Consider the following 26,347-nt stretch of genomic DNA (forward strand, 5'->3'; position numbering starts at 1 on the left):
TAAACAACAAAAATCAACAGCAGCATGTTGTTTAATTCCATGACTTGCTGCTGCTCTCCATCTGCCAGAGGAGACATTTCCAAAACGGTTGATTTTCTTTTATCCAAGACCACAGTTAAAGTGCTTAGTGGGCCTGTGCAGATCAACATTACTGAGACCATCACCTTTCCTTATTTTCAGATATTTTATGATTGACACAGGCTAGCTGCTTATGTGTTGGTTGTGTATCTTATTGATGTTATATTGTTAATTAAGGAAAGAAGAAACAATTAATGGGTCTGAGTCGTAAATAGTAAGTCAATTGAAATAAGGGGAAAAGAAGTTAATTAGCAGCAACAATTTATCACTAATTAAGAAAATGGTTAGAATGAAAACCTGCAACCACTGTAGCCCTTGGCCCTTGGAAGCAAAGTGATGAGGTATTTTATTAGAAGAGCATATATAATCTGTACTAGCCATTTCATCATGAAAGTCGTTGTCCTTATTTGGTATTTAGCGTTTGGTATGGCAGTGTTGGCTTCAAATATAGGAAGGGTTTTTGCAGTTCTTACAGGTAGATCATTTTATCCATCATAGGCCATATTTGGCCTGCTTGTATATCAGTGTTTTTAGAGTTGTCAGCCTAGGCACAAATGTAAATCTGATAAGAAATAATACTGAATACATTTAAAATATTAAACACATCAGTTTTGTAATGATTAAGTTTTTTAGGTTTTGATTTGTGCCAGTAAGGTTGGCCAGAGTCTTCTCATGTGTGATTTTTGACTTCTCAGAACTGCTTTGAACTCTACATCCCCGACAACAAAGATCAAGTAATCAAGGCATGTAAAACGGAAGCAGATGGTCGTGTGGTCGAGGGAAACCATACCTTCTACAGAATTTCAGCACCTACCACAGAGGAGAAGGACGAGTGGATAAAGTGCATCAAGTAAGTAGCTAGAAGCTATGCTTGTAATGTTGCTAGCACCATCTAGAAACCTCAGCTGAGGTGGTCTCATAGTGTAACTGGGTTTATTCTGCTTAGCCCTGTGAATTTTGTAAAACTGAAAATTAATTTCTTGAATAAACTAACTCTAATGCTTATCACACTAGAAAATGAGACAACTAAGAATAATGTGCACCTAAGCTGTTACTTGTTTTACAAATCTATTACTACGAAAAATATCTTCACAAAATATCAGTTGGGAAAGTTTATTTTGTAATGTAAAATATAGAGTTTGTTTAAAGTATCTTTAGTTTTTACGAAAAAGACTATTTTTCCACTTGCTAACCATGCGTCTGTTTAAGCCCCTGTCACACTACACAACCTCTTTGTCCTTATTTGCATAATCTTTCAGATATTGTGTGCCCCAGTCATTTTGTTTGACATTATTATTATTATTATTATTATTGTTATTAACTTCAACCACAACCAATTTTACAGCATCCAGCAGGATGATGTGACAAAATCCATTTTTGTGCCAATACACGCACTGCACATTAGCTATTAGGTGGTGAAGGCATGAGAGAGAGATCATTAGCAAATTAGGGAAAGGAGATGATTGGGATGCCAGAATGACTAGGCCATGGTGGGCAATTTAAGAACATCGGGGTACATCCTCTTTGCCAAGGGTTCCCAAAGATCTTTTTTACCACAGAGAATAAGGACTTTGGTTTTACATAACATACCAAGTTTCCCCCTGGGGACAAATAAAGTTCTATCTGTCCATCTATTTATCCATCCATCCATCTGAAGGACAGTGGCATTTTTACAGAATAGAGTTCTCATCACTGCATTGGTGCATTGGCATCCACACATAGACCCCAGGGTTAGCGCCTCCTGCTGGCCTCACCAACATCTCTTCCAGTAGCAGCCCAAGCTTTTCCTAGATGGGGTCCCATCCAAGTACTGGACCAGCCTGAACATGCTTGGCTTCAGATGTTCTGAATTGCATGTGGAATGGCCTTCATATAAGGCAGTCTGGCATGACACCAATTGACTTCTAAAATATTGCAAGCTTGCTGCATTTGCACAATGTGAAATTTTGCTGACAAATTTGCCACAAGTTGTGTAATGTATCACCCCCTCTGATACCTAGTCATGTAATATGATGTCCTCAAGGTTATGAGATCCAGCAACTGTTAAAGGTTGACACCTCCTTCAACTAGAAGTCATGTGACACCAGTTTTAATATCTATTTGAGAAATTTCCAGCCTGTTAAGGAAAGTCAATCTGAAATGATTACATTTGCCAGAAATGGCAGAAGGACAGTAACATTTTTATGAAACACTGGAACTTACCAGTTTACAGAAGCTTTCTTAGAGAAATCACAACAGTTTGGTGTTAGAGCTTTTCCCAGTCTAAGTTGTTTTTTCTTTACAGAGCCGCCATTAGCAGAGATCCCTTCTATGAGATGCTGGCAGCCCGAAAGAAAAAGGTATCATCTACAAAGAGGCACTAGCCCAACGTCTGAGACTATTTGGCACTTGCTGTGAGAAAAAAGTCCTGAGTTGTCTGTTGCCACAGACTGTACCTCTCAACAAATGGTGGATTGTGGTCATGTGCGCAGACAACTACACTCGAGATTCTAGGAGCTGCCTTTCCTATTGGCTTCAACCATTGAAAACCTCCTAAGGCTGCCTTTATTGCCTTTGTACCCTCTAAATTAAGGGATGGGACCGATTTCCTTTTTCTTTCCGGAAGAAATTAAGGGTAGTTCCACATCGCAGTTGGCTTTTGATTGCAATTTTGACTCAGCAGGTCTGAATGTGGCATCTTTGCAGCCTTTTTTTTCCACCAAAAATATTTTTTGTGAAACTAATTCAATGTACACTGTTTAAAAATCTATGCTGTGTGAGCTTATTTTTCAAAATGCAAAGACATTAAGTCGCTGAAATCTTCTGGAAGAGGAAGTTGGATGGAAGTTTGCTTTTGTGCTTTGGTCATCAGGAACTTCTTCTGTACCCTCCACCCCCAAAATAATTTGGAAAAAGTGTATTTTTTTTTCCCTGCAGCTTGAAAATGTTTATGGCGAACCTAAACCGATGTGGTGAACCAAGAGGTGTCGGATGGACACTGGGTTACTTGCCAGGCAGAGAAAGAGAATTACTTTTTACTTGATGAGGAGTTGTTTTGTAGTTTACTAAGATATTTTCTTAACTACAGACGGTTTTTGATAGTTCTTTTGCATACTTAGTATAGGACCACTTGCTTCTTAAAGAAAACGCACGTTCTGGATGTGACAGTACCAGCACTAGGCAGCCACTCACTGGCTTGTTTGGTGGTGAGACTGGAATTGTGCAATCAATAGCAAGGTTTGCAGAAATTGTGATTTTTTTATTTTATATATTTTTTTTTGTTCCTCTGCAAACTATAAAGAAATCCAGAATGTGACTGACAGTCGACCAGTGGCAGATTTCTGGACAGGGTCCCACTTAATGGAGTGTTTTAAATAAAAGGCGACTGCACAAGCTGCTGCGAGACAGAGCAGTGTTTTTGGGTCAGATTTTAGTCTTGTAGCTTTGCTATAGGAGATTTTTTATTTATTTATTTTTTATTATCATGTTGTCAGTTACATTTTCACACTGTGAACAACTACTTTAACCGTGCGAAGGGAAGCGCCAGAGCAACAGTCAAAGTGAAGTCATTACCGGCTTTTATTTTTATTGCACAAAATGCATATGTGGTAGCTGAGCACTGAAACAGTCTTTGCATCTTTCACAAAGAGAATCTCTTTACCTTTGAATGCTACTTCAGCTTCTTACTGAGCTTGCTTCAGTTTAGCACGTGGGCAGGCATTCAGACACCGATTCTGATGGTGGGACTCGCCTTATAAAATGTAGAAGTTCTGTTATGGTCAGGAACAGAAAAATAAAATTCTTCAAGATGGAAAAAGGCCGCAGCACCAAGAAGATACGTAATTGAAGTGTCACGTTGCTGCACCTGAAATGACAAATATTCTAAAATGTGTATTCACTTAGTGGACAGTTGTCTATATCTGTCACACACTGCCATTACTTCTTTTGGTCATCACATCTGAAAACCAGAAGACTGATCCTCTGGATGTTGGGTCCTCTTGACGTTCTGTTGGTCTACTTGATGGCCAGCTTTATCCTAATTTCAGTGGTCATATTTCTTCTTCTCCGTTCACCTGCCTTGTAAGTTCAAAGTAAACCTGTAGCTCCTAAAGTGGCCACACATACTGCATACTAAGGTGGGCGTCTCAAGGAGCTGGTGGCCCCGTGCCATCAGACGTGAAGGTGAGCAGCACAAATGGATCAGAATCCATCAAAAACGACGAGTCAGCAGTTTAGGAAGAGCTTTGTGTGTTCAGTTGTGTAGACCTTAAAATGATTGTATACTGCCAGAGGTGTCGCTATAAAGGAGTCGGGTGTTTTTAAGGTAAAAGCATTTTTTATTGTTTATCAATTTTTGTTTGTTTTTGTTCAATGCACTAGTTATTAAGAAAGACTAAAGGATTTCTGAGACTAGATGATTTCTGTCTATTTATCAGAGTTGTATATACTTAAATGTATAGTTTCTTTTAATTTGTATGTATCATTTTCTTTATTTCTATTCACCCAAAATAATTCTTTTGACTTCTGCCCGCATCCTGTAATCTTGGTCTGCTAAACTGGAATTAAAACAAATTGCCTAAAGCAGAGAGCGCTGTCTTCGACTCCTTCACTGCCCAGTTCTTGCATTTTGCAGCTGAAAATGGGGATCTTCAGTCCTAAAGGGGAAATCTGTAAAACATTTAGAATTTCCTTCATTAGGAAGCTGCATTTTTACAATCCACATTACTGCAAAACTGATGTACGTAAGTTTGAATGTAATTTTAATTATTGTATTGTTGGTTGGGTCGGTGAGTGGTCTGGCAACACCAGAGTCCATTTGGCATTATGTCCCGATTGCAGGGTGCAGGGTGATTGTGCGGTGCTTTTTGTAGCAGGCCTGTGAATCTTAAATCTGTTTAGTCTGCTGCAGTTAAGGTGGTGGAACAGTAGATGTCACCATAACACCGCATGGCACTGCCGTTAAAGCAGAATGGGCACTGTGTGCGTCTGCCATCAGCTCCACGGCTCTGCACCCGTATTTGCTGCCACCAAGGTGTGCAGATTAGGTTTTTTTTTTGTTTTTTTTAACCATTCTTGTGGTTAAATTTATTCTATTTGTAATGCGTGTGTATTTTTTGTTTTTTTTTATAAAAGGATTATCAGTCTGTGTTTTAAAATGAAATCCTTTGTAACATCTCCCCAGATCTCCAAGTATAACTGTGATAAAGATGGTGTTTTGTTTGACAATATTTTCATGATCTCAACAAGTGGTGTCACTCAGATCCTGGAGGGTTCCAGCCAGTTTTTTTAATTAGTAACGAGTTACTGCTGCTAATTTAACGTGACACTCTGGTCTTAATTATGATGTATGTGCTTGTTTATTGCTGAGGTACAAAGCAAGCCAACAGATGACCAACTAATAGTCCTTGAGGGGCCACCATTTTCACTGTAAACTCCTGTTTAGCTGGTAATGAAGCACATTCTTGAACTCCATGACTTGTTGCTCTTCTCGTTGTGCCGTACCAAAGCTGATTTCCTTTGTTCTCAGATCACAATCCAGATTTTTGTGGACCAGAGCAGCTTAGCATTTCTCAGGCCTTCACTTTGTTTTTCTGTTTCTGTATGTTTTATTGAGACAGATGTTGTATGAAAGGACACGGGTGTAAATTGAAGATGGCCCGGTCACCTTTTGGCTCGGTTTGCATTTCAATATTGTTTGGCTGTTCATGAAAGAAGAAACGGCAATTAAAATGGAAAATCAAGGTAACCTAGCGCGCTCCATCATCATTAGTATCTGGTTAATAATGGAGAAAGTGGACAGATTTCAATTTGCTGCCCTTCAGAAATAGAGTGTGACATCTGTGGTCTAAACCATGCAGTTTCTGTTTATAAATGGTGAGCAGAATCTGATGAGCTCCTATCGTAAAATGACCACGCTTTTATTTATACCAATCCTTCGTGATTATCGGGTCACACTACTTAGGGAAATGGAAATTTGCTATTTGAGCAACATTTTGATGTTCACACAGTATTGCAAATTTACTTTCAGCACAAAAGGAGAAGTGATGATCACAAATGGCAGGCTGCGGGCTGAAAGTCTAAAAAATGAGTTGTGGAGCCTTCAATAAAGAATGGCGGGCAGAGGACAGAGTGGACTGATGTGGCTGGGGCAGGACGCGCTATTAATGGACATGGCCCTCTAGCTAAGCAGTAGTGTTGGGGTAGTTGGATACGTGTGGTTGTGCTGCTCAGACTTTTAAAACCCACATTTTGTGTCTCTGGCTTTCAGTGCATCCCTTTAAAAGTTTAGCTGCCTCCAGTGAGAAAATGTTTCATGTAAAATACGCATCTTGCAGCTACATTTGGCACTGCCCTATGATATAAATGTTAAGACTGTGTGCTTTGTTCCTGGTGGTGGTAACGGCACAAGGGTTTGGGACGGCTTTGGTGCCAGAGTGGCCTTCTGTCTTCAAGTCAGCTGGAAAGAGTGCCAGAGAACACACAAGCGGGATTTGAGGCTCAAGACCAAAAAGCTGAGCAGAACGTGGATCTTGAGACAGGACGGTGTTCCAAAGCAGCTGCACATGTATATGGTATGTCTTGGATTAAAAAAAATGAAATCAAAGTAAAATGGATTTGTTTTATGCTGCAGATGTCTCTAATAACTTGTGTATACATCTAGTGATACAGAAATGTGCTGAATGAGATGCTGTTTACATTTATCTGAGAGTATCCATCTATATTAGTTAGGTAATACTAGTCCTCTCCACTAGATGGCAGGGCTCAACATAAAATGGCACAATTGCACTTGTAATTTTTTTTTGTTTAAAGCGCACTGGTGGGTTAAGTAGGATGAGCTGCACTGGAAAGTAAATGACATCCTCCTGGAATATGCAATTGGGAGAGGGGGAAATATCCACTGATATCCAGTTAACACTCCAACTTCAGGGTGACTCGCCTGTCTGTCACTGACTAGGTCTTGTAAACGTTTTACACTTAACTGCACAGTTGAACTCCAGTCTGTGTGTGTGTGGTGTGTGTGTGGTGTGTGTGTGACTGAAGTCCACAATGGGTGTTTATGCTGCACTTTTGGCTGTAATTGCTGTGGGGCAAATTCAGTATTTTACTATGTGTGTGTTTAAGTAGCCCCCCGTTTTGACAGACTGAATGGCTTAGGCCATTCTTGGTTAATTCCGGCCTATTGATCATGTAATGTAGAAATGCTTTTAAAATAGACGTCTGCACATTTACAATATTTTAATATGTTTAATAAAATGTCACATTTTCAACTATTTAATAATAACAGGAGAAGTTATTGAACGTTGTGGTTTTAAAACACAGCAGAGGACAAAGCAGTGTTAAAGTGTACATCCATTGTTTTGTCCATTATTTACATAGCACTGTACAACACACATTCACAATCAAAGGCAAGAAGATTCAATCACATCTTACAGGGAAAAAAAAAACAGTCAAGCTGAAATCTGTCCGGCCGTTAACATCGTCTCTTTTTCGACTTGTCGCTTCTTCTACTTGTTCATCTTCTTGGACCGAGGGCTCTGAGGATGAACTGCATCTGCACTTGTCGGAGAGCCAGGGAAAGGTCTTAAGTTGTTTTTACTTGCTGCTTTTCAAATTTCTAATGTTTTAATAGCTGGCTTTGCAAATGAATGACACTTTGAAAAAAGTGACACGGGCTACTGCTGCAAAGTTGTAGTACCTGAGCCTCGGCGCTGAAGCAGTCATTCACAGGTCATTCCAGATTGATCGTCACTTGTTCTTCATCAGTGTGCAAACTAAGAGTCAAAAGATAAAAGAAAAATAAATGGAGCCATTTAAAGTGACAGAGCTGTGTGCTCACCAGGCCAGGCTCCTGTCTCCTTCAGGACGTGTTGCTTCCTCCGGTGTCTCTCAGGCTTATTCAGGTTGTGCTGAGCTTTAGCTACACAGCAGCATCAGCAGCCGTGGACAGACAACACCTGGCAGTACTGCACATCACAGAGCAATGGCAGCCAGGATAACGCAGAGCCCAAAGTATTAAGGGGTTCAAACATGTGAATGAGCCCTCTGTTGGAATGAAGAGGTACAGTAATTAAGTGTCACACACAAGACTGCCAGTTGTTTCAGTGAAGTAGTGGGCCACTCGCCCACCCGGGGCACACCGTGAAGCTCACAACTTCATAGCCCGGCCACTACTTTAGGATTTGCACCTTCTGTGTAGTTTGCGTTGGACACTTTGAACGACCTGCCACATTACATGACTTTCCACTTGTAGTCTTTATGTACATGAAGGCCGGTTGTGTAGCTTTGACGTGCCCAGTGACCACTCATCCCTCAAACTGGTTTTTGTCTCCAGACGTAGGGGCAGCTCTGTGTGCAGGACAGGTGACGTCCACAGAGGAGGTGGCTGAACTCTCCATACCTGTTAACCCTCAGTATAGGTGAGCACAAATGTGCTAGAACACACTTCTCCTAATCAGTGACCCGTTTTCACTGCTAATTCACATTTTAATAGCCCTGTTAGAAGGATTCCGTCCTCTGAATTGATTTGTTTTCTCATTAAATGGCAGTCAAACAGAAATGAGTCGTGAAACGAGCCGACAGATGACCAGCTAAACTGGGGCTTCAAACTCCAACCAGTTTCTTAATGAGAAGCCAGTTCTTGCTGTTAATTAAACTTGTTATTTAATTCCATGACTTGTTGTTGCTCTCGTTCTGCCACTGCTGACATTTCCAAAACTGTTGATTTTCTGTTCTTCATAAGAACATCGTCATAAGTGTTTTGGTGAGTTGGGAGATCAACCTTACTGAGCCCTTCACCTTTCTTTATTTTCAGACATTGTCTGATGTGGTGGTTTGTTTTGTGTCTCATTATTGTTTGGCTGCTAATTAAGGCAAAAGAAACAACTAAAGGGCCTGAGGCAAGTTAATTAAAAGAAGTGATTAGCAGCAAAAACAAGTTACTAATTAAGAAGATGGTTAGAATGAAAACCTGCGGCCACTGCAGTGGGTTATACTGGGCAAGTGTCCTGATCCATGGACACCCGAGCTGGTGTGAGGAGTAGAGAGGTACCAGCTGGGCAGTCAGAATCACCTCCGCACACAGGGAGGGAGTTGAAGGATGTGGCAGTGGCATCGGGGTGCTGGGCATCTATCTTTGCTTTGACTGCTGCCCCAGACCCAGATAAGTGGTAGAAAATGGATGGAATGAGAACAGATGGCCAGCTATCCTGGTGGTCTGAGCTTTGAGGAGACGTGGAGGGAGATGAACTTTCTCACTTTAAGCAAATGGAGATGTAGATGGGACACAACTGAAGTGTCTAAATTACACAGGGAATGGTAGGCCGTTGTACCCGAGGGACCTTAATGTGAACAGACTGACTGTTGTTCTCTTCATTAAAATTTTATTATTGCTCTAAGAAAGTTATTTACTTGTTAAATCAATCGGCACAGACCCCTCATTTCCAGATCGTGTGCACGCTCTGCGTACTCCCCGCTGGATTTCCTGTACCTAAGGATCCAGTTGCAGATCCTCCTTTGTAGGCCCTGCCCTCTCACGTACCAAGCTGTTGCCCCCCTCAGCCGGCCCCTCTCTTTTAGGAAGGAGGCACAGAGTGGGAGCTTGGCCATTGCTCACTTCTCTTTAGGAATTTTTCCAGTTAGCGAGTCGGCCCTCTTCTCCGTTTCTGCCTACATGTCTAGTTCTGGCTGTCAGGTGCTTTTGTGCGATGGCACCTTCTAACCTCATGAACTTTAGATGGTAAGGTGCCTACACTCGCCCACTGGAGGCCACTGCGGAGAATTGTCTGTTAGAAATGGAGATCCATCACAATCCTTACCTTTACACACACTGTTAACACTTTTTGATGTGACATGATGTGCCTACACTAAGTGGCCCTGTTGGACGCTCGAGCAGGCTGCCACCTGTGAAGTGCTTGTGCCTTTACTACCTCCAATGCAAAACACAAAACGATAGTGACAAAGTGATGGCATCCTGCACAAGTCACCCAGCAGGGTCAAAAACAAGAAGTGCACACACAAACATGCTGGGCCACCGGGCCGGCCATGAGGGCTTTTAATGAAAAGGAGGAGTAGTGGTGTGTGACCAGTGAACGGGGTGTGAATCTCAGATCCTTCAGGGCCAGGGTGCCACTTTCTTAATTAGTAACCAGTTTAGTAACCAGTTAGTGCCGCTGACATAATTCACAGGCCTTAATGAAGTTGTTTATTACAAGATAATAAGCTTTAACTCTGTTAACGTTTAATGAGGCCTTTAGGCACAGAGCTGGTCTGTACTCCAGTAAAGCATCCAGTGGGTTACACTGGGCAAGTGTCCTGATCCATGGACACCCGAGCTGGTGTGAGGAGTAGAGAGGTACCAGCTGGGCAGTCAGAATCACCTCCACACACAGGGAGGGAGTTGAAGGCTGTGGCAGGGGCATTGGAGTGCTGGGCATCTATCTTTGCTTTGACTGCTGCCCCAGACCCAGATAAGTGGTAGAAAATGGATGGCATGAGAACAGATGGCCAGCTATCCTGGTGGTCTCCACTGGAACTCCTCTCGAGGTGTTAATGAAGCACATTATGTAAGCGCGTGGCTTGTTTGTGTTCTCATTCTGACACCTTGTACGCACACCATACCCCCCCACTATCCTGTGGCCCCCAGCAGATGAGTATTCAGCCCTCCAACTTTTTCAGTTATTGTATGAAACACGTCAAGTGAGATCCCCTTTGGCCTCGTCATCTTTTGGCCTACTTTGTATTGCACTAGAATTTGGCGTCTTGACAAAGCAAATCCAAAAAATGTAAATGGAAGTAAAATCAAGGCAACTAAGAACTATCATAAGGAGAGGGTTAATAATGAAAACCTGCGGCCCTCCAGGAACTGAGCAGGGGGCCGGCCAGCCGGCGGAGTTTGTGCATTTGAGGGATTTTTCACTGCTTGTCACATCACAAGGCAGCTGATCTCAGGAAGATCCATCAGGCCACAGACACGACCAGCGGTGGACTCTGACGATCGCACATCAACTTCTCATACAAGAAGCGGCCCCCCATCGGACACTTCTAAGAAAATACTGATTCAACGTGTGCGTGTGTGTGTGTGTGTGTGTGTGTGTGTCGCTGCAGGCCAACAGGTTGCTGTGAATGAGCCAACCCCCCAAACTCCTCCAGGGTGACTCACATTCCAGTAACAATTGTTACAAAACAGATGTTTTCTTAGATTGTTTCAAAACAATGATGGGGCTGAGAATTTTTTGTGAAAATGTTTTGGGAGAGGACAGAGGAGTCACGGCACAGGCAGGGCTGTCAGGCTCGGCTCCCGGGGTTTGGTTTTGGATTTTTTTGGCTCCTTTCTGCCATTAATGGAGCTAAAACTTTACCTTTGACCTCCACAATCCTAAACGTGCTGGGCAGACGGACGGACGGACGGACGGACTGACTGACTGGAGTGTGTGTGTGTGTTCGGGTGGGCCTAAACTGGATCAGCTGGGTCTTAAGCTTCACAACTCCTGCATGCCTTTTAGTCAAGTGGCTAAGGTGGTCTCGTTTACACCTCCGTGTTTGGTTTTAACTAAATATTGGAATGAAAAGAGAGGAGGAAGAGGCCTGGGACCCACCAGCACCCTCTACTAACCCAGCTGGCTCGACAGCCATTTTCTAGGTGCAGTCAGGTTGGCTACTTGCCTACCAGATCTGCATTAATAATTAATCACATTTATATAGTGCCTTTTTTTTTTTTTTACCTACTCAAAGCATTTCACAGAGCGAGTGCCATCTGCACCACCCCACCTGAATGAGGTGACAGCAGCCATTCCTGTGCTAATTTAACAAGGACACTCGGCCCACCCCAGTCTTTTCAAGGGATGCCCAGGGAGAGTCAGGACTCTGAGAAACTGCACCACTTTAGAGCATTGCACTGGGCATTGGTGTGCCCCCCCCATAACAGAGGTTAGGTACCACCTGCTGGCCTCTTCCAGAGCAGCCCAAGCTTTTCCTAAATAGTCTCCCATCCAAATAAGGACCGAGTCCAAACACACCGAGCTATGTGAGGGGGCCTGTTCTGAGGTGCATCTGGTAAACATCGGGGGTCTCTGACCTACCTGGTGACCCAGGACTAATCTACAAGCTGTAGAGATAAGTAACATGGTGGACTCAGGTTTGAGATGCCCGCACCCAGGTTACTTCTGACCGGTACAGGAGAAACCGGATGGCAAGTGGGGCAAACAGTGGGAGAGGTGAAAAGCAAAGTGAGGTGGGCTCGGCGTAGCCAGGGTCTCGATTTCAGTTCTCTTACCTGTCGGGCTCAGCCGAGAATGCGACCCTTCACTGAAGAGCTAAAAGAAATTCTTGATGAGGGGCGTCACAAGCTTCACCCACAGTTTGACATAGCGGTTTGGGCGCTCAAAGGTGGAGGCCGACACTGCAGTTGCTCTTTCATAAAGCAGCTCCTGCTCCTGCAAAAGACAATTTGATTGGTCAGAGCACGAGACCCTCAGGCACTGCAGCACAATGCGACAACACAAGGAATTGAGGGGAAAACAACAAGACGAAAAAGTCAACTGGGAACTGGGGATGAGCAACGGCGCTGCAACAACACTCGGTGGGCCAGCCATAGGACCCCCAGAGCACCTCTCAGTATGCCATGGAGACACAAGTCGGCTGTGGAGGAGACAAAGTCATCTTCAGGTGTCGTGTGCCCCCCAGCAGACCACCGCCTAGAATGGTACTGTGACCTATGGATTGGCCAAACACGTCACTTGGATAAAGGCGTCAGTCTCACACAACCCATCAGCCATCTGCAATCTCATCCAGGAAGCCCACCATAAAAACCAGTGGTGGGCACCACTTCTGTCTCCCTTGTGGTCGAGTCGGTCGCCACACTCACACATTTATGCCAACAGACTTTCGGCAGCTGTGTCTAAATCGGGCAGGCGACTTTTTAGAGAAGCATTTGTGTCGTTTGACAGACTTTTTAGCGAACTGCTAAGTTGAAAAATCACACGCCTGGGAAGCTCCAGAAAAAGTGAAACCACGAATGGAAACATGAAGTCGGGGAAAACACACGAGTGAAACCTGCTCGGCTCTTCTGAAGTTCATGTAGGCAGACGATTGGCTTCATTTATTTATAGAAAGCGTGAATCGTGTAAAAAGGAAATTTGGGGCCTGGAACAGAAAGTGTGGCCGTCGTTTCTGTATTGACACCAAATGATAAGACAGGACACGACAGAGGGGTGGCACGGTGACACAGTTGTTAGTGCTGCACACCACCTCCTCAGCCCGTCACTGTGTGTGTGTGTGTGTGTGTGTGTGTGTGCTTCACAGTAAAGGACTGGGGCTTCTAGCGCACTGGCATCCCACCCAAGAAGATGTTCTGCGACCCCCAACGAAACCCACCATTCACATTTCTTTGAAATAACGTTGTAACGGCCAAGGACCCGGTCTGCTGTCTGATTCTTTGTCACCTTGTCACACACTCCACAAACGTGGTGGATGTTTCTGAAAACAACTTTTTGAGGGTGAATGCCCCCCAGAAGCGTCCCTCCCAGCCAGTGTTTGTGTGTCAACACTAGAGAGTCACATAACCATCTACAGCAGAGATGTGACCAACTTGGGCCAATGACCACCGGGACAATCCCAGCTCCAGAGGGGGCTCTGAACACGACTGTGGTATGCAGAAGAGTGAGGAGCTGAGGATGATGGGAATGTGGTAGGGGGATTTCAGCCAGGATCACCGGCCTATCAGCTTCCATAAGAGTTGGAACCTTTCTTCATGGTTGTGTGTGTCCGCTGATGCCCACTGTGCCACAGTGACAGCAATCACTGGCATCAGGCAGACCCCGGGCCCTGGCACGCCTCAGCACTTGTAAAGCCATCAGAATGTAACTAAATGGCGACGGGGAGGACGACAAGCCCACGAGGTTCAGACCCACTAAATCCAAAGTGACAATGGCCTACCTGCTGTAGCTTAGCCTGGAGAGACTGGTTTGCAGTAACTATGGCAACCTGAGCTTCCAGATCTCGGTGGACAGAACGATAGCCAAAGTTGGGAGAGCCAATCAAAGTGAGGCAGGGCCGGTCAGTTTCCTTCAAATAATACCAGAGACCTGCAAGACAAGAAGACTCGGCAAAGTTAAGTGCAGGAAGATGGGGACGGGGGGGGGGCACACAGGGTCACACTAAACCCCCACATCCCCCGACATGTCACACAGACACTTGGTGTAAAATTCGGAACTCTTCTTGGGCCCAAAGCTGTCACTCTGCCTTAAACGCTGACTGGCGACCCTAAATGGTCCCAAGTCTGAGTGCGGTGGGTCGCCAGCCTGGTTTCGACCCTGGCAGGAGGGGCTGCAGCTCTGTGAGCCTTAGGCCGGGTTTATACTTCACGCGCCACGACTCCTGCTACACATGCGTTGTACTCTTTATACCGGAGTACACACTTTACGTACATCTGGAGTAATCCTGCAGGTGGCAGTGCGAGATATCATCACGGTGAGAACAGGTCAGCTTCGCTGTGTTGAGAATCGCCTGGAGCAGCCATTAAATTGTGAGGACACCTCAACGCAACGTCTCAGAAAAGGATGTTTTGGGATGAAATCCACCAATCCAGAGGTGTGGACGGGGCATCAGCTCATCGCGAGGTGAATACAAGCACTCACACATACTCACTGGCATCATTTTAGTGTCGCCAAACCAGAGCCCACTGTGGAAACAATTACTGCTGCCATCCGGTCAGGAGGAAGCCCCAGAAAAAAAGACGGCACAGAAGACAGTATGTGAGACTTTTAAAATGTGTCGTGTCATTACGATCGGGGATATGCAACGCTAGAATATAAAAGCACCACGAACACATCTGTATGTCGGCGTTTTGCTTCACCACATCGAACCATTCGCCAAACATCGAAGCGCGCACATCGATCTTGTAGGATCCTCACAGCGGCTTTCTGTCACATGTAGATAGTAAGCAGAGACCCTGACGTCACGTTCCGACTTTTAGCACACGGCGCCCTCCGATGTTTCGCTGGTACTGCAATTTGCGCACGCGTCACGTTCATTTCTAAAGGAGTTGCTCCGAGGACGCGTCAAATGAACGCTGGGAACGCGTGGCAGCCATGATGTGTGCGTGAAGCATAAACGAGCTAAGAGGGCCTCCTGGACGTGTGAATTCTAACGGGATGTTTGCCTTTTTCTTTTCATTTTCTTTATCCAGGCTACCCATCTTTTTGACACGGTGGTGGGCTGATGTGGCGTAGCCCTCGCACAACAAAGCGGCTCCAAAATGAGAGATTTAAGAGAATAAAACAAAGTGTCAGTTATTTATGGAACTCTAATATGTGCACAGCAATACAATTTTGTGGTCAACACAACAAAAAATAATTTTACAACCATCCAAAAATAAGCCATCAGAAGATTAAACCTCGAGTGGCCCCTCTGGTGAAGCCCACTCTCTGATTCTGGTCCGTATGGCACGAGGTGACGCGACGCCACTTGTTTTTATAGATTTGTCTTCTTGGGCACTACGGTGGTACAGCGAGTCAGGACGGCGGCGTCTTCTGTACGATTGATCACGTGCTGATGGCTCCGTTTACTTTGTCTTATGTGAATGAATGGAACGCACAGAGAAGATCAGTTCATTCAGGGTCGGGGGAAACGAGCGGACAACACGCTGAGGTGTCATCATGGGGGGGTCTGTCACGTCACATGACGCATTGCCAGGGCAAATCAGAGGCAGTGGGCGCTCCGACACAAACTGGTCAGACTGTCTTTAGTCGTAGGGTACACGGAGTGTGTACACGAGAGCAGACCACCGGCGAGCGCTCACTCACTATCGAGAGCAGACCACCGGCGAGCGCTCACACACTAACGAGTACAGACCACCGGCGAGCGCTCACACACTAACGAGAGCAGACCACCGGCGAGCGCTCACACACTAACGAGTACAAGCACAGAGTGCAGTGACGGCAAAGGAGAAAAGCGGGTGCTTTGAGCCCCCCATGTCTGACATCTCAACAACAGAACTGGCAGGAGGATGAGGCTCAACTGTGAGCTCAGTGGCACCGACTCCATCATGCAGCACACTGCCAGCTGTCAGACGAAGTGGCGAGCAGGACGGCGCTGGAGGGTCTTCAGGCATGCCAAGCGATTTGTCCTGGGCTGGCAGCAATCAACTAGAGGTGACCGCCCGCCCGCCCACCACTTCCCTACAAATAAGTGAACTCCTGTAGTGCCCTGCCTGGCCTGGCAGCCCAAATGTAGTTTTTGCTACGAAGCCCCTGCTTACTAAAAGGCAGTCAGTCCTTCCTTTGTGAAGCTCAGGGTGACAAACCACAAACCCACCAGCTGGACTGACGAGTCGGACACGGAATGAAAGGCACAGCCGATCCTTTTGGAGGTCCACGTGAGCAGAAAGCTGGTTGTTTTGGCCTCCTTCCACGTCAGCTTAGAGTGGATTATGAAAGAATTGTGAGGACTCGCAGTCCAAAGTTAGAGAAGTGGGGAGACCACCGGGACCGACCGCAGTCATTCTGAGAGGCGCTGGACACCAGTGCAGAAGGACAGCCTGTAGTGGTCCTCCAGGACAGCAGGGGGCAGCAGCAGCCTCCTAGTGGAGAAAGGCATGACAGTCAGGATACCGGGGGTCCCTCGGGGGTCTCTTCCTTTTTCTGATGTGTATTAATGACGTGCATTCCTGTGCAATCAGTAAACTTCACAGAGGACACAGAAACTGGAGAGAAGCAGCAGACGCAGCTCAAGACGACCTCTCAGTCTCCACGTCAGGTCACCACGTCAGGTCACCACGTCAGGTCACCACGCGACTCCAGCCTGAACCTCGGACTCTGCATTTATTTATTTTTCCCTTTTTTTAAGGCCCACAAGGCAACTTTCTCTTCTCATGTGGCTGCTTACATTTTTCTTTGGTTATTTTTAAATGGAGATTGAGAAGTTCCTTCCTCCTTTCTTTTTTTGGTTTTTAGGCATTTGTTGTGTCTGTGCTGATGTTATTCTTGAATGACGTGCTCTGCTCCTCGAACAAACGGCACTGCATGTTCTGTCCTTCGTTTCTCACACACGTCAGTCCTGGATTTGCGGATCCAAATTTATTTATTTATTAATTTTTTTTGTTAGCAGCGTCTTTTCACTGCTACTCTTGGTGCCAAAATACTTCATGAATGAATGAAAAAATAAATGATAAGGGTGGCACACTCATCACACCGAAGAGGAGAAATCCAGAAGGCCCGAGTTGTGACCGCTCTGGTTTGTTTTATAACGCGCCGCCTGTTCACGTGATCACAACGCGTAAATAAGACGAGGCTCTCCTGAGGCCCACTCAGCTCCAACGCCACCCTCGCGCCCCTCTCTGTTCACACCGTCACTCACGTCAACCGCTGAAAACATCCAGCAGGCAGGCAGACAGGCAGGCAGGTGTGAAACGTCGCACTGACGGAGGAGTTCCTCTTTCTCGTTAAAACGCCACAATCTTGTTTTTCGCAGACATATTTAGGCTGGAGGGTCTTGTAGGTCGGCCGGGGTTTCCTCTTCCTGTCGGTTTTTAATCACCTGGAGCGCCGCAGTGTGTCCGATTCAAAGCCCCCCCCGGCCCCCGTGTGCCTGCGCTGGAGAAGGCGACTTTCACTCTGGTCTGCCCTGCGGGGGCCGCGTGGTCTCCTCACAGTTGGTCGAGTCTAGCGCCGCGTTTTGAAAAGGAAACTTGAGTGCCAACCGAACTTTACAAAACAAATGAAAACACGAAAATACGTTCAGTTCTGACCGACCGACCGACCTGTGGGTCACTGCTTAGCTCAGCTCCTGGTGTGTCGTCGTCTGTCGTCGGATTATTTGATTTGGTGTTTTAGGATTCATTACGTGTTTTCTTCTCCTGTAAACTGTCGCTGGACCCCAACACACGAGACCCACCGTCACCTCACTGTTCATTCAGGTCGTTTTTAAGAGTATTTTTTAATATTGCTATTTCTTTGTGCTTTTTTTTTTTATATATTACTCTTTCTCTTGCTATCCCCCCGGCCTGTACTACGTGCCAGCCACTTGGCGTCTTCGTGACTTCACTTTCACCAGACAACAAATCTTTTAATTCTCGCCTCTTCATTAGGAAGACACACTGCTTATCCCTGATGGCAACATGAATTAGATGATCTACAAGCCTCCGACTTAGTTGAAATCCAAACAATATCTACACACTTCTGTCATATCCCGTGTCCAGATATTCGATCTCTTTTCCCTGTTCTGTTATTTCACCGAGTAATAATTTCCCTTTGTTTGCACTCTTTACTATCATTTTTTGAGACTTCTGAATTTTTCGTCCTTTCATATTCTCTATCGTGCCAACGTTTTTGAATTCCTTACGGTGTTCTGCTTTGTCTTCTACTCTTTGTCTTTTATTTCCTGAAATCTCTTGGCACAAAGTCTGGCCTGGCGGGACGTCAAAGTGTCGTCTCGTATAAGAGGGAGGCTGCGGCTGCCATTTTGACTTCTTGTTTGCCTCTCGATGGCCCTTCAGGCCACTCGCTTCTGCTCGGTTCAGCTTTACTTTATACATCAAGCCTGGTCTCCCTACAACACAGTCTTAGGACTCTCTCATGTGAGACATTTTTGAGTTACTTTTGAACTTTGAAAGCTCATTCCCAGTGTTGGGGACCTGACAAGGCCCCCAGCTTCCCATTTGCCCGGGAGAGCCCAATACTGGGCGGCTCAGTGGATTCTGGCCTGCTCTTCTTGAAGGCCTCACCTGGTTCACCACTTTGTGGTGCCAAAAATCCCAGAATTCAACTAAAAGGATTACGTCAGCATCACCGCAGACCCACCAATTGCAGCTCAGGCTCAAGCACAGCAGCACTGGGAATAAAGCAGGCGACAACACGGCAGGGCCGCAGGACAAGCAGCGAGACACAAGGAGAACATGCAGACGCACACCGATTCAAACCCAGGACCCACTAGCCAGCTGTGCTAACCACTGCGCCGTCTGTCGCCCCAGAAATATTTGAACCCTTTCCACTACCACAGTATGCCGTTCCAGACACAGACTTTGAGCCCCCGGTTCACAGGCCTAAAGACGTTCCTCAACAGGCAAAGCAGTGGCATCAGCTATCAAATGAACTTTGACCTCCAAAGTTCACAGTGCTTTGGTTTTTTTTTTTTTCCTTTTCTAGAAAACACCCCCAGCCAGGCAGTGTGCCAGGAAAACAGATAAGATCTCTCCTTCCCGGAAAAACATGGAAAGGCCAGCGAGGAATCCTTAGGAGAGAAAAGTCTAAAACAAACAAAAAACACACAGCTGCTCGGCACGAGGAGACCCCGACAACGAAGCTCTTTAATACGATGACATGATGGGGGGTCCGCCTAAACCAACAGGACTCATCAAGTAGTGCTGAAGAGTGAAAGGCCGTCGGCCGCCACATCACACAACAGCTCAGGGTCAGGAGATGTGGAGGTCACCCCTTCAACTCCCTCCGCACACACACGACACACACGACACACACGACACACGAGCGTGAATAATGCAGTCGTACACGTGAACTGTGACACTTCGTGCAATGAGAGAAGGCGTAGAATCTACCGGAATGTTGAAGAAGAAAAGAAAAAGCTCTAAATCTGTTAAGTAACAGCGGACAGACAAACAGATGCAGGAATTATTTATTTAAATTAGATATCTTATATAAGAGATAAATATATAAAATGAAACAAAACGTTTAACAATAATGATGCCACAATTAATTACACGTATCTTTATCTTTTTTCAATGCATTCGTAGTCCGAGTCCCGACCTGAATTGTGTGGGTGGTCTGCCAATCGTCCAACATCCGCCACGGTGCCCTCTTCAGTTGTGAGAAGCGGATCATAAACACCCACACAATTCAGGTCGGGACTCGGACTACGAATGCCATCAATGTATTTACTCCAATCTACAGGCTGCCAAATGAACAAACCACACGCCGTGGCGCGACATTAGAGGCTTATATAAAATGGAATGTGTCATAGTTTTACTGTCAAATAATGCAAAGAGTACGTGACACGTGTTTCACCGTAATTCTGGGCCCATCAGGCCTACACACTCACTGCACCCTCTCTCGGGCATCGAATCTCGGACGTCAGCGGCAAAGCCTCTCGTGTTGCGCCACAGCGTGTGGTTCATTTATTTGACAGTATGTTGATCGGGGCAATTAAAATAGTGTGAACCACAAGCGTTACCTGGTAGGTAACCATCCATACAATCAGACTGTGATTCAGACTACAAATGCCACGAATATTATATATATATATATATAGTGGCAGTAGGGGGCGCTAGTGCTCCCTTGAACCCTCAGGTACAACTCCAGACACCAGGTAAAAGTCCAAGACTCTTTATTGTTTTCTAACAATGTGCACAAAGCACCCTCCACACTACAATAAACCACATATTCGCTCCTCCTCTCCCACCCAGCACAGCTCAGTGTCTGGACTGAGGCTTCGTCTTTTTATAGCCCCTGACCCGGAGGCATTCCTGTCCAATCAGACCACGGTTCCTTTTCCCTTCCGGATCAGGGCAAACAGTCCTGTTCTTCACCGCAGGTAGCACGTCGTTCCTTCCCATCACATGACCGTGACGTACTCCCAGGTCATAAGGCACAAAAGAGCCCATAAGCCCCCCCCCACAGTGACTCCTGGTGGCCCCCAAGGTATCCAGCAGGGCTCTGTAAAAGCACTACATAGTCCATAAGGCCCTGCTGGAACTCGGGGCACGATCCTGCTGTCGGGAGAGCTCCTCCTGGGGGCCTGGGGGTGCGGGCCGGAGCACGAAGCCGGCAGTCCTCCACTATATAGATATATAGAGATAGAGAGATTAGAGAGATACTGTAGATATACACACACACACACTCACCTAAAGGATTATTAGGAACACCTGTTCAATCTCTCATCAGTCTAATCAACCAATCACATGGCAGTTGCTTCAATGCATTTAGGGGTGTGGTCCTGGTCAAGACAATCTCCTCAACTCCAAACTGAATGTCAGAATGGCAAAGAAAGGTGATTTAAGCAATTTGGAGAGTGGCATGGTTGTTGGTGCCAGACGGGCCGGTCTGAGTATTTCACAATCTGCTCAGTTACTGGGATTTTCACGCACAACCATTTCTAGGGTTTACAAAGAATGGTGTGAAAAGGGAAAAACATCCAGTATGCGACAGTCCTGGGCGAAAATGCCTTGTTGATGCCAGAGGTCAGAGGAGAAATGGGCCGACTGATTCAAGCTGATAGAAGAGCAACTTTGACTGAAATAACCACTCGTTCCAACCGAGGTATGCAGCAAAGCATTTGTGAAGCCACAACACGCACAACCTTGAGGCGGATGGGCTACAACAGCAGAAGACCCCACCGGGTACCACTCATCTCCACTACAAATAGGAAAAAGAGGCTACAATTTGCACGAGCTCACCAAAATTGGACAGTTGAAGACTGGAAAAATGTTGCCTGGTCTGATGAGTCTCGATTTCTGTTGAGACATTCAAATGGTGGAGTCAGAATTTGGCGTAAACAGAATGAGAACATGGATCCATCATGCCTTGTTACCACTGTGCAGGCTGGTGGTGGTGGTGTAATGGTGTGGGGGATGTTTTCTTGGCACACTTTAGGCCCCTTAGTGCCAATTGGGCATCGTTTAAATGCCACGGGCTACCTGAGCATTGTTTCTGACCATGTCCATCCCTTCATGACCACCATGTACCCATCCTCTGATGGCTACTTCCAGCAGGATAATGCACCATGTCACAAAGCTCGAATCATTTCAAATTGGTTTCTTGAACATGACAATGGGTTCACTGTACTAAAATGGCCCCCACAGTCACCAGATCTCAACCCAATAGAGCATCTTTGGGATGTGGTGGAACGGGAGCTTCATGCCCTGGATGTGCATCCCACAAATCTCCATCAACTGCAAGATGCTCTCCTATCGATATGGGCCAACATTTCTAAAGAATGCTTTCAGCACCTTGTTGAATCAATGCCACGTAGAATGAAGGCAGTTCTGAAGGCGAAAGGGGGTCAAACACCGTATTAGTATGGTGGTCCTAATAATCCTTTAGGTCGGTGTACATAGATACACACACAGTATATAGATATAGATACATGTGATGAATTGTGGCTTTTTCTTTTAGTGTACGGCGCTGGCACACCAAGCCCTGCCCTGCTATCATCAATGCTCACAGCTGGGGTGTTACTCTGCTGTCAGGGTTAGGGAGCCAGTCCTGCATTTCCAGGCCGTTCTACTCGCACACAACAGCAGGAGACCAACGAGTTCCTGGAATCGAAGTCTTTGCTTTCACCCCCACTTGACAATCTTGAGAACAAGACTCCGAGCTCTGAACCACATCCCCTGTACCAGGGCTTCTTAAACTTACGTTCTGAGTAAAGTTCCAGGAGTTCCTTGAGTCAGCCATCATAATGCCTCATGTCAGCTGAATCCACTGGCGTCAATCAGAGAACGGCCTGACGCCAACGTGAACGTGGACCGCATCTCTCACCGCACTGACCCGGAAAGCAGAGCTGCCGCTGTCTGGCCTGGCAGTTTGTTACTCAACGTCTCGGTTATGCGATGAATCAAAAGTTACAAGTGTGCACTTTGTGGTGTGCATGAACTGGACTGGACAGGTGGAACTGGGGAGGCAGCTTAATGGCCGAGGTCTCCAGGACTCCCATTCTGTGATATCATCGACTCGTCGTATTTCGATTGCACTCTTGTGGATTCCTGGTGTCCTGCCCGCTGTATTTTACTGTATTGACCCCCTTTTTTTTTTTTTGGCACTCACTGCACGCCCATCCTACCTGGACAGGGGGTCTCTCTTTGAACGGCCTTTCTCAAGGTTTCTTCTTGTCTTTCTAGAGAGTTGTGACTGGGGGGCCGTCGAGAGGCAGGGCCTGTTAAAGCCCACTGTGCCCTCCTTGTGTGATTTTGGGCTATTGTGTTGTGTTGCTGTGGTTAGTTATTTATGTGTAATTTAGTACAAGTTTTCTTTTTTATTAGGACATGCAGATGTCTGCTAGTTAGGAGGTCAGATTCTCATCCCTTGTGCAGACGTGAAGCCTGACGTTCTCTCACCTGGCAGACTTGCTTCAGAGCACACATACAGAGTCGGACAGTTCAGATAAAACAAAAGGAAACTTCGGATACAAACAATTTGTTGGATGATTTTAAAATGTATTGTACCAAACGAATAAGACAGAAATCAGAAACGAAGAGTACAATTTTATCCAACTGAACCCTTTTTTTTTTTTTGGATTAATCATCAGTTCTATTTTAAGACTAATTTCATCAAAGTCAGGACTTTTTCTTTGGGGTCTTCTTGATGCGCGTCCTCTGAATGAACACATCTGATCTTTCGTCTGGCAGCGAGGCGGCTCTTTAAAATCAAAGAGCCTTTAGGAGTCGTCTTCTACTTACACAAAGCAAATCTGAAACCAGGACCCGACATTAAGACTCTCCACCAAACACTGATGATGCTCGTCCCACCGTGGCGACACCTCCAGCTCTTTTAATTGATGTCGCACCTCAGACACGACGCTGTCATTGCGCCTGTTTGCGTAACTGAAATGCAGAAATCTGGCAATAGATTTTCTTGACTAAATCATTTTTCACATAACTGATTATTTCTGCGGTGGGCTGGCGCCCTGCCCGGGGGTTTGTTTCCTGCCTTGTGCCCTGTGCTGGCTGGGATTGGCTGCAGCAGACCCCGTGTTAGGATATAGCGGGTTGGACAATGACGGACGGACGGACAGACAGACTAATTATTATTAGATTTTCATTGGGATCCTGGGGTTGAACGTTTTCACACAGAAAAAATGAAGACCGACAGCACTATGCAAGTCTAAGAGCTGTGGCCATCTTGAGACCCTGAACACCTCTTTATTAAGTACCACAGAACCGGAATTATTGTGCGACTTTCCTTTGACCCGTCATACACCCCGAGGTCAGGTTGGGGAGCCTGCATTACCACAGCGTGTTGCTGCACCCACCAGATGACCAAACAGCTCGGGATCCTGGCTGGCAACACGTGGCATGAAGTCAGTAGACATTGTGCTTAACCTTTCCCAGGCACTGGCGAGGCATCTCCTGGAGTCCTGGGGGGAGTTTAGGTCTCCATTGTTATGAAAGGACTTGCGTCTGAAGTTTTATCCCGGCTCTTCAGAGACTATAAAAGTCACCCACGTATCGTTTCTGGACTGGTCAGGTCAGGTTGGACAGCCTGCACTGGTACGATGCGTTGCCGCACCCATCACATGATGTAACAGCTCGGGGTCCTGGTTGGCCAAGGCAGACACACACGCGGCCCAGTCCCACCCCCCTGAAAATGACCCCTCAGGCGTTACGTGGGCGAGCCCTTGGCCTGGTCCTCAACAGTGGGGTCACCCTCGGGGGGGGCTGTAGTCCCGTAACTTACACTCCATCACAATGCAGGTCATGTGCCTCATCCAGGACTCCGTGAGCAACACAAAGTCAGACCAGCGGGACCCCAGGATTCTCTGAAGAGAGGTCACCGGCATGGCGTCCATGTCTCACAAACCGGGAGCACCAGGAGCCTAAAGACTCTTACAGAGACATCGGGACCGCCACACACCGCACTCCAGCCACCTCGGGACTCTCCCACTCCGTCTGCCGACTACAGAAATACTGTAAACGAGGTCGAGGAAGGGAATACGGACAACAAGCCTCAGTCATGTGAACTGGACCATCATTCGGCCATTATCGGAATTAGCCTCGTGAATTGCATGGTGGGGTGGAGTTCAAACAATCAAAATGAATTCAATCCCAACCCTCGATTAGCACTCCTTCAGCCGGGACGTGACGTGACGTGACGTGAAGCTTTAATTAGTCTTTCGTTTTGCACTGTAATGTCACTTTGCTGCGCTGCCGTGTCTGAATGATGTGGCTGGAGTAACTGGAAGGAGCCGCCATCAGACGGTGACGTGCCGATCGTCCACTGCCACTTGAGACCCACTTTGGGGAAAACCAGCCTGGGCCGTGGTGGTCTGTCTGTCTGTCTGTCTGTCTGCCCCCCAGCTGCCCTCGCGTCTAGAGACTTAGCTGAAGAAAAAAACACGCAGCCCCCACTCTACAGGGAACAACTACCGTCATTCACTTACCATAATATAAAATAAAGCCTGCTTAATGTATTGACAAAAGAAATGAAGAAAAAGAAAATCTTTTACTTAGTGGCGTCTCCCTTCTCTTTGAAGATTAACTTGACGCAGCATTAAGTAAAAATGTAACGCCGTTAATGGCAATTGATTGTTGTGTAAATGTATTTTAATCCATTTCCAGTCTTCTCAAAGTGCTGCCTTTTACTAGAAACGACCCAGAAATGCCCTTTTGATTGAATAAATAAAAGAAGTTCTTATCAGCGCCGGCAATTCTCCCAAAAGGAATTAAAACACAATCCTCAACTGAGAAAAGAAGATTTCGTTCACTGGAAGAAATTGTTATAAAGAAGGATGTGCGGGAATAAACACCACGACAGGAGGGCAGCTCTTTTTTTCTTTTTTTTCTTTCTTTCTTTTCCAAGAATGTCCAATAAAATTTAAAAAAAATAAAAACAGACATAAGGAACAGGATACATGAATATGCGGTTGGATTAAAAAAAAAAGAAATAAAAACCCAATTCGGCCTTCTGTTGTTTTGCCTATTTTGGCTCATTTAAAATGAAATAATTAAAAGAGGAAAAAAAAAAAAAAAAAAAGCCAGAGGCACATGTGCCACCCTGTGCCACCAAGGAGTCCTGCGTCAGGCCAGGACAGATGCACTTAGTCTTTCTACTTGGTTTAATTTTACGATATTCTGACTCCTTGTTTGCAGCAAAATGTATTACTGGACGAGCCGTTCAATGCAATTAAACCCAAATCAGCAGACGACGTTAAAGACACAACTAAAACCCTTCATCGGGTCAAAGGCAGCGAGCGAAGACAAAGAGCACCGACTTACGGCAACCCCTGCAGAATCAAGCTGGCATTGCCCTTTCTATTCATTGTGGCAACAGGATGGCAGCAGAGAAGAAAGTTAAAGGTGAACACTTCACATGGCCATCACTGCCACAGCTGAGGGATGAGAGTTTAGTGATAGAAGATGGAGAGATAGAGATAGAGAGAGATGGAGAGATGGAGAGATAGAGAGATAGATGGATGACATCCAGCCACAGAGCTACTCACCCCAAGAGTGGCGTCTCACACACACTCAGGCACACTTTTACCGACTGCACTTTTACTCACACTTGTTCAAAAAGAAAGATAAGCCCAAAGGTTGACCTCTGCACACACTGATGGACAGCACTGGGCACCA

At 46.0% G+C, this 26,347-nt stretch overlaps 2 protein-coding genes across 7 annotated transcripts in view; one reads left to right on the top strand and one right to left on the bottom strand.

Moving 5' to 3' along the window:
- cyth1b (cytohesin 1b) overlaps positions 1 to 4,645 on the top strand; it is a 199,643-nt gene extending 194,998 nt beyond the window's left edge. For all 4 annotated transcript variants that reach the window (XM_039739585.1, XM_039739586.1, XM_039739587.1 and 1 more), the window contains exons 12-13: positions 774 to 928; positions 2,363 to 4,645. In XM_039739585.1, the coding sequence (XP_039595519.1) occupies positions 774 to 928; positions 2,363 to 2,441 (234 nt within the window). In that variant the 3' untranslated portion in view covers positions 2,442 to 4,645. The remainder of the gene's footprint in view (positions 1 to 773; positions 929 to 2,362) is intronic.
- A 2,642-nt stretch (positions 4,646 to 7,287) lies between these two features.
- The window catches only part of LOC120517345 (CDP-diacylglycerol--glycerol-3-phosphate 3-phosphatidyltransferase, mitochondrial), a 95,244-nt gene continuing 76,184 nt past the window's right edge, over positions 7,288 to 26,347 (bottom strand). For all 3 annotated transcript variants that reach the window (XM_039739590.1, XM_039739589.1, XM_039739592.1), the window contains exons 8-10: positions 13,990 to 14,138; positions 12,329 to 12,488; positions 7,288 to 7,829 (exon numbers count right to left, since the gene is read on the bottom strand). In XM_039739590.1, the coding sequence (XP_039595524.1) occupies positions 12,369 to 12,488; positions 13,990 to 14,138 (269 nt within the window). In that variant the 3' untranslated portion in view covers positions 7,288 to 7,829; positions 12,329 to 12,368. The remainder of the gene's footprint in view (positions 7,830 to 12,328; positions 12,489 to 13,989; positions 14,139 to 26,347) is intronic.

Source organism: Polypterus senegalus, chromosome 17 (assembly GCF_016835505.1).
Source record: "Polypterus senegalus isolate Bchr_013 chromosome 17, ASM1683550v1, whole genome shotgun sequence".
Lineage (NCBI taxonomy): Eukaryota > Metazoa > Chordata > Cladistia > Polypteriformes > Polypteridae > Polypterus > Polypterus senegalus.